The 10523-nt window shown below is 40.3% G+C and overlaps 1 protein-coding gene and 1 long non-coding RNA gene across 2 annotated transcripts; one reads left to right on the forward strand and one right to left on the reverse strand.

Annotated features, from left to right (window-relative positions):
* Positions 1-950: 950 nt before the first annotated feature.
* On the forward strand, positions 951-7853 carry fgf19 (fibroblast growth factor 19). The gene is made up of 3 exons (XM_031287049.2): positions 951-1264; positions 1390-1493; positions 7331-7853. The coding sequence occupies exons 1-3, from the start codon at positions 1054-1056 to the stop codon at positions 7649-7651; spliced, it is 636 nt and encodes a 211-aa protein (XP_031142909.1). The 5' UTR covers positions 951-1053; the 3' UTR covers positions 7652-7853.
* A 1550-nt stretch (positions 7854-9403) lies between these two features.
* On the reverse strand, positions 9404-10263 carry LOC116041269. Its single transcript, XR_004102883.1, has 3 exons — positions 10055-10263; positions 9715-9716; positions 9404-9521 (listed from the first exon to the last, which is right to left on the reverse strand). It is a non-coding gene; the product is annotated as an uncharacterized LOC116041269 (long non-coding RNA).
* Between the last annotated feature and the right edge of the window lie 260 nt (positions 10264-10523).

Genomic DNA, 10523 nt, shown 5'->3' on the forward strand with positions numbered 1-10523 from the left:
ATATTATATGAAAGGCATTTAGGAGATTATCCACACTATTTTTTTCCCCGGCCTTAATTTGAGACCGGCCTTTATTTGTCCGTGTTGACCACGCCCCCGGCCACTATCAGAGGCCCGGCTTTTAATTGACTACCGGTTTTTATTTGAGGAAATACGGTAAATATAAAAAAACAACTTAATGAACTAATAAAAACAACAAAGGAAAAAGCAAACAAGAGGTTCAACACTCAAACAATAGAGGTGGAGCTGATCTACAACAGTGCAACATATTTTAAAAGCTCATCCTGTTTTGGATGTAAAATATAATATTCCAAGTAGGCCTACCTCAGATTCATAGACTTACTGAAATACAGTCCTGAGTAAATGTACTTAGCTGAAGTCCACCACAGCACTGCTGCTTCTACTATTAACACCAACACTAGAAGAGAGAGAGAGAGTTAGAATAGGTATCATTCCCATGAGGCCCCTGGGGCAGCCTCAATACGAGTCGTGTTCTGCATTGAGAGTTTATGCCAAACTCCTGTGTAAAAGTATTTGCTTCCTCTTATTCACAAAAAAGCAACAACTATACACATAGTTATGACCTTGACTAAATCATTAGTATCTTCTGGAACATTCTGCATGCAAATTATTTCCCACGCAGCAAAACAAAGTTTCTGAATTTGAAATTCATGCATTCTCCCACAATACTTCCTCACCAAGATGACGTTAGTAAGAATCACAATGTAATTCTGTTGTTATATAAGTATGCCGAATTAAAAAAGGTTTCCTGCCACTTTAGAAAATGTCATGAGTCGTATTTTATGAAGTACGCATAGACATGACAGGGGCTCGCGTCAGGGCTCGTCTAGGGCCAATGGAGAGCAATGATTCAGTTTGATGTCATGCAGGGGTGTGTTGTGGTCTGCTTCTGGGAACTGGATTTGGGAAAGAAGGTTATCTGCTGCTGATAAGGGCCACTTTTAAAAGACTGGGTTTGGATGAGACTAACTTACTTCACACTGCCAACTGGAGGGAGCAGCAACAGAGTCCTTACAGAGGATTTGACAAAATATGCTTCTGCTCGTGGTCACCGTATCCATTGCCAATATGTTTTTTGCTGTTGGAGTTGTTTGCATGCCCCTAACAGACCAGGGCCCCCACATCGCCCACAGCTGGGGCCAGATGGTCCGGCTCAGGCACCTGTATGCTGCCAGGCCGGGACTGCACCTACTGATCAGTGGGGATGGACAGATCCACGGCTCTGCACACCAAACTCCATACAGTAAGTCATGCATTTTAAAACGCAGTCTTAACACGCTGCAAACTGTCATGCTTGTTGGTAAATCATACTGATGACTGAGTAGGCTTGGTGGGGTTTTTCACTCTGATGAACATTTGAACTCACAGGCCTTCTGGAGATCCGTGCAGTGGATCCAGGCTGTGTTGTCATCAGAGGAGTAGCAACCGCACAGTTTCTCTGCATAGAAGCCGATGGAAGACTGTACTCATCGGTAAGGATTTCATATGACAAGGTCCTTTTATTTCTACACCTGTTGTTTATTAATCATATGAAAATTCAAGTTAAAAAAGTTATTATTCAGCCAAAATTATGAAAAGTCACATGTCAGGTTACTTAAACGGTAAGGTGAGGTGAAAGATAATTTTGTCTAATTACCACTGCAGAGTGATAATAATTTGGCTAGATAGTAATCAAATTGATAATATTAATAATATAATTATTATAGATAATATTATCTGATAGTATAGTGTACAATCCTAACACAAACACTGTTTCTAGAATTTTTGTGTTGTGATGTATGTTCAGATGTAGAATTTTACAACTGCAAACAAATTAGAATACTTGAGTATGAGCATTATTGAGATTTTACACACATAATTTAAGTTAAAAAAAGATGATCTGTAACACCAGAATGGCCAACATGAAATTAATGAATTAGTTACACAAATAAATATAGTAAAATATAGATTTATTATGAAAAGAATTGAATTACTTGATATTTGATAACAGTATTAATGGCTTATCATTAATGTGACTTTGTCATTCCTATTGTCATAGTTTTATTGGAGTTCAGTTTCATTTCATAGTGTCATTATTTACTGTCATTGAATCTCACATTTTTACTTATTGCTTGCTATTAACTATTGTTACAAACAGTAAAAGTAAAACAATAGTAATCTTTCAGAAATATTTTTACAGGCATTAATGACCTGAGGTAACCTGCTGCTTTGTATTATTTTGCTAATCAGCTTCCCTGTTCAGAAAACACTGCAGGCCAGTCATTCATTCAGACAGACAGACGACCAGTTCATCAACCTTTGTCCAGTGTGGTGCAGGGTAGGATGTGTTTGCAAAGTAAAAACCTGAATGAAAAGACACAGCAGCAGCAACAACAACCTTGGCCTCTGACTGGCTCTCTTTGGTCAAAGTAAACAGCTGTCGAAGAACTTGCAGAACCATTTACGTATGTTTTCCGATAAAAGGGGCCTTCTATCTAAAAAACACCATTCATGCAATCCTAATGCAAACCACTGACATGCCATTCTAATTTATGTTTAATTTAGCTGTCTGAGCTATTTTCTAACCTGTTTGGATACAAGTGAATAGAATCAGCTTCACTCATAGTTTCATTAAGCCTATTATTAAAATAAAATAGTAAGAGTGAAGAAAAAAAAGAAAAAATTGCCATTGCAAGATTGGCCAAATGCTCCCAACGAGCCAAATGTGAAAACCCCCTTTGACACATTTATTCAATGACTTACAACTTAGTGTAACAGTAACCTTTTAAGAGCAACCGTTAAGGCAAATTCGTAACTCAGATTATACTCACAAATTATCACAATTAAAATATCCTTCATTATTATTTATTAAACTATCCAGCATTATATTAGAGTTGAGATCTCCACCTTGATGTACATTGTGCAGATAATGCCTCTCTTTAACTAGACATTTAAAAACAGAACTTGTACTGTGCGGTCACGGGCAGTTTGAGCATATGGCATAGGTAAAGGGCCTTGTGAATTTGTTTCTTAAAGTGGGTATATGTAATTTTCAGGTTGGTGTTGATTCTAGCCGCCCCTTTGTCAAACCCGGTAGTGTTTTTACCACACCTGCTGTCGTAAAGGTCTAGGAGTTAGCGTTACAGGGAGGTCATATAGTTGCGATGAATATTTTGCTCAGACAGAAAATCATTCATTTATAATAAGAGAATACGTTACAGATGCATCATTACATTAACTTACGGTAACTTAGCCTACTTTGGATGTATCGTGAGCTAAACTGGGTGTCACTGTCATTGTGTCACGAGCCAAAGCATTAAAAGCATTAAGCATAATTTTTTTTTATTTCTTTATTTAAAAGGGAACATTAATCAACATGAGTACAGAGTCCAACTAGCCTGACAAGCCAGACCCATATCAAGATGTTGGGTCTGAGAACTCACCATTGGCAGGGCTCAATCTGAGGGGCGGGATAAACGGTTGTCTGTCAAATTCCCATTTCACGCAATAGGATAGCGCTACAACCAAGCAGAGCAACGAAGAACGTAGCGGAGCTAGTTGATAGATTAAACTTTTGCCGTATCCGGTCGGCAAAACTCGAAACACATCTTCCTTTTTTAAGAATGACTTCATTGCCGTTCTTTGTTCTTTACTCGAAGAAAAGCTTAACTCCAAGTCTTCCAGAGTCGCGGCCAAAGCCGATTCGAAAGACCGCTGTTCGCCAGCAGCAGCAGCAGCCATAAGCCCACCCACCGACTCTATACACGATGTGATTGGCCCTGCCAGAGTTTGGTTTTTCCAGCTTGCAAGCCAACGGAGAGTTGCTAGACTGACCCTGGCTGCAAATTATGGCGATTTCACCGGGTGGGCGAAGCAGGGAGCCTGACTCGGCCTGCTGGGGAAGCCGCTACAGTAAGCATAACGGCCGGAGAAATGTGCTGGCAACAAAACAATGTGCTGGAGAGCCCAAAAGCCTGGGCGCTGTGTTTGTGTACGATTAATTTCATCTCATCAATTTCATTTGCATGTAGGGTAGACAGCAATCACTTTTTGTCGAATGGTCATTTTTTTATATTTTGGATTTTCACATTATTTGCATCTGTTATGGCTTTCACACCTACCTTGTTTGGTCTTGACTTTAGGACTTTTCAGTTTGATCCAAACCAAAATAACAGGTGTGAAAACTCCCCCTGGACCACGGTCCGGACCAAACAGCCGAAATTTGGTGTGACCAAAAGAGGTGGTCTCGGTCTGGATCAAACTGAGGTCGTTTCTAGTGTTAAAGCCTTGTTGGATGGTTCGGACTTTCGGACCAAACACAGGAAGTTCTGGCTGGCTATCGTCGTGTTTTGTTATGTCACGTATAGTTCTTTAGTGGGGTTGCATAACTGCAGTGTGAAACCAAAACTAACCGGATCAAATGTTACAATGTTACAAAAACATGAATCTTGGTTTCAGGTGTGAAAAAGCCCTACGACTTATATCTGCACTCTTCCCACTTTTTATTGCAACTGCTGCACAGAAGTTTCCCTCAGGATAAATCAAGTTTTATCTTATCTTATGTTTTTTCGAGGGGATGTATAGATAAAATTTACTTGAGCCTGTTGTTAAAGAGAACTTTTGCTGAACAGCAGCCACTGTGACCAGAAGTACGCAAAGTGACCTAGTTATGTCTGTCATATCACAGTATCTATCCAAGGTTTGCAAACATTAGCAAACATTATCCATAATGAGCACCTGGTCATATCAGACCAAGTAAGGCTGTAAAGTAATGCAGCAAAAGCTCTGTGTGAGAAATAATGTGTGATTTAGTTTTACAGGGTTACATAGCCTTGCTTAAATTATTAAAAGCAAAAATAGACAGGATTTAAAAAAAATTACAAGGTAATTTTTAGTGCTGTCAGTTAAACGTGTTATTAACGGCGTTAACGCAAACCCATTTTAACGCTGTCAATTTTTTTATCGCAAGATTACGTTCTTTTTGGCCTAGCAAACTTTTTCGTTTTTTTCACATGCTGTTGCAACAACTAGTAACGTTAGAAAAACTACAACACCACACCGGATCTAGCTAGACCGGAAACAAAACAACAGACACAGTTGTTTGGGCTTGCGAAAATTGCCGTTTTGAATGGGAAAATGTCATCCACGTTGAATCGTCTAGATCCAAAGAGTTTTTATTTGGGGGGGCGGGGGAGGTCCGAGACCCGGTACTAATACGGCACCGGTGCCTTAACAACCATTGTCTACCGGACCGAATAGCAACGCGGATTTTGGTGCCTTATTTAGGTGCCACTTAAATGCCTGCGCTTCTGTCTGATGCTCCGAAAACGGCCGTTAGAGGGGTCAACATTACACTTAGCAGCAGCTAACGTTAAACTACTGTTAGCTAGCAGCTGGAGTAAACACGGTTAAAATGCTGACAGCTAAATTGTGTAAAGTGTGACTGTATTTCACTGCTGACTCAGCCTCGCCTCGCCAGCCTCGTGGTGCATTCAAAGTTATTGTAAAATATCCTTTTCCCATCCAGTGTTTTTTTTAGATCAACTTTTTATTGTTTTATATTTTTGAACATACAGAACAGACAAATACAATTGAACAAGGTGCTCGTTTTTTTAAATATATATATATATATATATATATTAGGGCTGTCAAAATTTTTTCGATTTCGATAATGAATTTCGATTCATTAATGTGAGAAAAAATAACGCGTTAAAAAAAATAACGCAGATTAATCCATTCCATATTGACGTTTGACCCGGAGCCGTTCTAGCCACCATTCGACTGTAAAATGAAGGAGGGAGACGAGAATGTTCTGCCTGGATCATTAACTGGAACATTTACTTGTAAAAATCTTCTTCCTGCCAACTCTGGCTACCGAAATCTGGTGCCACTGATATGTCTGCACTTCTCTCTGGTGCTCTGAAGACGATACAGGCAACACAAACACCGCTGCATGTGACGCTAGTTAACACTATACTCGACAGCAGCTAACGTTAGCCTACCGCTAGCTAGTTAACACTATACTCGACACCAGCTAAAGTTAGCCTACCGCTAGCTAGTTAACACTATACTAGACAGCAGCTAACGTTAGCCTACCGCTAGCTAGTAGCTGGATTAAACACGGTTACAATGCTGACAGCTAACGCTGAACGGTGTAAAGTTTGACTGTTTTTTTTTAAAGATTATTTTTTGGGGGCTTTTCCCTTTATTATAGTGACAGTGGATAGACATGAAAGGGGGAGAGAGATAGGGGATGACACGCAGCAAAGGGCCGCAGGTCAGATTCGAACCCAGGCCGCTGCAGGACTCAGCCAACATGGAGCGAACGCTCTTACTGGGTGAGCTAGAGGCTGCCCCAGTTTGACTGTGTTTTACTGTAGAGGACTGTGACTCAACAGCGGGATGTAACAATCTGCAGCTACCGAGCGGCCGTCGGAAAAACAACACAGACGGTGCGTTCAATGAAACTGGTAAACTATAGCTTCGTGGTGCATTTGAAGTTATTGTAAATGTCCCAGGTGGTTGTTTTTGTCGTTCAACAGCAATTTACTAGTGAAATAAGTTATTGTTATTGTTATACATTATTATTAAATCATTTAATTTTGACCATATGGCCTTAGCAATAAACAAGCCGTTCTTTAATGTCACCAACTGTTGTTTAGTACCCTTTGTTTTCTTTTTTTTTTTACTTTCTTAAAAAGTCAGTTCTGGCACCGTTAATTATGTATGCGATTAATTTCGATTAATCAATCACAGTCTGTAATTAATTAGATACATTTTTTTAATCGATTGACAGCCCTAATATATATATATATATATATATATATATATAAAAATCTTTCGGTTCAGGCACCGTTTTAAAAGTATCGTATCATGTTGATAAGAGCATTAAAATTAGAAAAAATAATGGGACAAAAAGAAATCAAGGGACATTTAGAATAGAGAAAAATGTGCGATTAATTGCGAGTTAACTATGACATTAATGCGATTAATCGCGATTAAATATTTTAATCGTTTGACAGCACTAGTAATTTTATCTGTGTGAAGTATTTAATATCTTCAGTAGCATATATTTATAGTGTTTAAATATATGCATAGGGAGGAAACTAAAGAAAATTGGCTGAAATGGAAACGAAAAGAAAACTGGACCAAGGAGGAAAGTCTGCTGCTGGTAGATTAGTACACCAAAGAAAACATGATCAGGGTCATTTCCATCGGGGTCATTTCCTCACAGGGAAGTGTAATTTAAAAACTTTTAAAAACTAGTATTTTAAGTAAGTATTTATAGAACATGATTATTTTATATGTGAACTTGTCCCATTATTTCCAGCACACCTACAGCAGAGATGACTGCACCTTCAGAGAGCAGATTTTGCCAGACGGGTACAACATCTACGTCTCTGACAGACACAGAGCCCTACTCAGTCTGGGAAACCACCGACAGAGGCTGCAGGGTCGAGACAGAGGCGTACCAGCTCTGGCCCAGTTCCTCCCCAGGATCGGCACCCTGGATTACACCTCGTCCCCTGGACTGGACATCCCTGATGAGCCGAGACAGAGCGCAGCACAAACAGAAGAACCTGTGGACACGATGGACTCATTTGGAAAGCTCTCTCAGATCATTCACAGTCCCAGCTTCCACAAGCGATGAGACAGTAGCTCTGAGACACCAGGAAATGGATGTGTCCTGGGGGTGTTCTACTTTGTCTGAGGCTCGAAAACGCAAATTTCTCCCTGCATGTTGCAGGAACTGACTGCATGTTCAGCCAGCCTGCACCCAGAAAGGTAGCTGCAACATCCTGCCAGCACTGTCCAGTCAGACATGACTGAACAGAATATAAGTGCAGTGTCCTACAGAGTGGAGAAGTATGTTTCATTCTGTCACTTTCAGTAACAACCTTTACATTTACTGAACAAACACCCAGAGTGTGCTCAGTCTTCCTCTCCTCAAAACAGCCTATGGCACACAAGGAGGGATGTGTTTGACTCTGGATTGGAGACATGATCAGTAACCATAGATGAATGAAGAGTAGCACCAACAGGAACTTAAAAAAGGAGAAGAACAGAAAAAACTTTCTGAGATGCTCTGTTGGAGCGCCTGTCTCTTTAAGCCCCCCTCCTGAAAAAGCCCAGTCTGCTCTGATTGGTCAGCGTTCCCAGATCTCCAGAGTCTCCTCATCTGTGATACGCTGCCTCTGTACAGGCCGTCGCAGGTGGAGACTGACTGCAACAGAATATAAAGCGAAACTTTATGCCATGACAAATCAACAATAAAGGCTTCTAAACCAAATATTACACAACCAGACATGTTTCAGCAGGAATGTGATCTGAAATTGGGTAAAATAAACAACCCCGGCAGCAAGGTTACAGCTTTTCCTGGTTGGCTACGTGTAGTGAGCAGTGGATTGTAATGGAGTATAGCAGCACTTGCTATCGTCAGAAATCGCCGATAAATATTACACAACCGGACACGTTCCAATAGTGAGAGAAATTAAGATTACAGCTTTCTCTGAAGTTAGCATGTAGCTACATGTGGCAGGGTATGTAATGAACACAGCGGTAGATGCCTGGAGCAGATGACCATATATAGAAAACTGACTCAGTATGACAGGATACAGAGCCAAGAGTAGAAAAAACTGTTAAAACTTGAGCGTTCAGAACAGTGGGAAATCTGAGGATTTAACCTCATTATTTGAAGCTTTGGCCACGTTTAATATGAACATCAGACCTTTTAACATTATAGATATGACAAAAAATACAGTAAAAGCATAATAGGTCTCCTTTAAGCCCCTTTCCCACTGGCCAAAAAACCCTCTAACACACACTGACATCTGGTTTTTGTCTGCAGTGGGAAAGGTTATAATAGGCATTCATTCCCAGGACAAATGACCCTGCAGTAGTCACGGGTATTTAACGACTCCAGCTCCAATCAACAGGGATAGAAACAGGACAGAATTCCATCCGTCTCTGCCCAATCATTTCAAATTAGTCGGCACCGAGTTTGAAAGAGAGACTGTATAAGTAACAGACATAGTAACATAACATAGTCAATGGCCTCCATGCTGCTTTTTTACTATTTACTAACCCTGTTTTCCAGTGTGTTCGTGACATCAAACCAGAAAAGAAATGGAAAGGCATACTTGTCTACTGCCAGTGGGAAAGGAGTCTATCGGCCATTTATAGCCGGATTTTAAAAAAACTGCATATACATGCTAAATAAAAGGGTCATAGTCACACTGTTTGGTTCTAGCAAGTGTAGTGCCACATGAAGGAGCACTAAAAATGTGATCAGATATTTTGCCTATTCTGATTTGCCATCTTATATAAAGTGTGTTTTAACACTAAGTGTTCATTTTTACACAACATGATTCTCAGCATAGTGCCTGTGAACTGAGAAAGAGGAAAAAGACTTAGATAGCAGTAGATGAGGATTAGGATGTTGGGTAAAATAAACTGCATTTAGATAAGAAGTTCAAAAGATGACTTCTTTTCCACGCCTGACAAAAAGTATTGTTTACTTGCTAGAGCTGTAATCGGGCCTTAAAAGTTCGGCCCGACAAGGCCCGAGCCCGACAGAATTCGGCCCGAGCCCGACCAGTACATTTTGATTGACAGATTTTTAAAAGCCCGAACCCGTACAAAAGGCCGTCTATCAGCAGTGATTAGAGTGCATGTCGGAAAATAGCTCTTCACACCGCAAGCGGGCACACGCACCACTCGGCGGAAAAGGGAGAGAAAGAAAAAAAGAGACTGCGCCGCACGCACACAGCTGTTTTCCGTCAAGAATGAGTAATTTATACATTTTTTAACATCATTTATTCATGACTAACAGAGGCTATCGGCCAATTGGAAGTTGGAACAAAGAAATAAAATAAGTCATCCAGAAGCCAGCCTCTGTTTCACCTCCTCAGCATCCATTTACACGCCAATCGAAACGCTTCACCTGACCGCTCGTTTACTGCCCAACCAGGAGCGCAAGCCCGAGCCCGGCCCGAGCCCATGTAACATGATAGAAATTAAGACCGAAACCGACAAAGATCTTCAGCTCTATTACTTAGTATAGTTGTATTTATTTGGTTATTTAAATGTCTAGCAGTTTGAATGTGAATACTTTGTATGCTTTATTGAATTCACCATTGCATTTTCTGTATGTGTTGATATTTCCTGTTGTAAATGTAAAGCAACGGTTTGCATTGTTTGATTAGATAGATTTGGAATAAAGCCTTTATAATAAAGCATTCTAAGCAGACATTGTATGATTAATGCTTGTCACATTAAGGAGAAAATAAATGGGGTCACGTGAGGTAATGCCAGAGGTCGCTGCTAAATATCGAGCTCTGCATCGCTTTGCTACCTTTATCCTTTTAAAAATTCATAACCAGGGACATTTATGCTCAGCTTGGAGGAGAAACAGAGGATTAAAAGGCATAAAGTCATCGGCATGTGGGGATATTAAAAAACATCGTCACATGGACCAAATGCCATTCAAGACCAAGATGGCGGATATACGCTTGGAGCTAGCA

This window comes from Sander lucioperca, chromosome 3 (assembly GCF_008315115.2).
Source record: "Sander lucioperca isolate FBNREF2018 chromosome 3, SLUC_FBN_1.2, whole genome shotgun sequence".
Lineage (NCBI taxonomy): Eukaryota > Metazoa > Chordata > Actinopteri > Perciformes > Percidae > Sander > Sander lucioperca.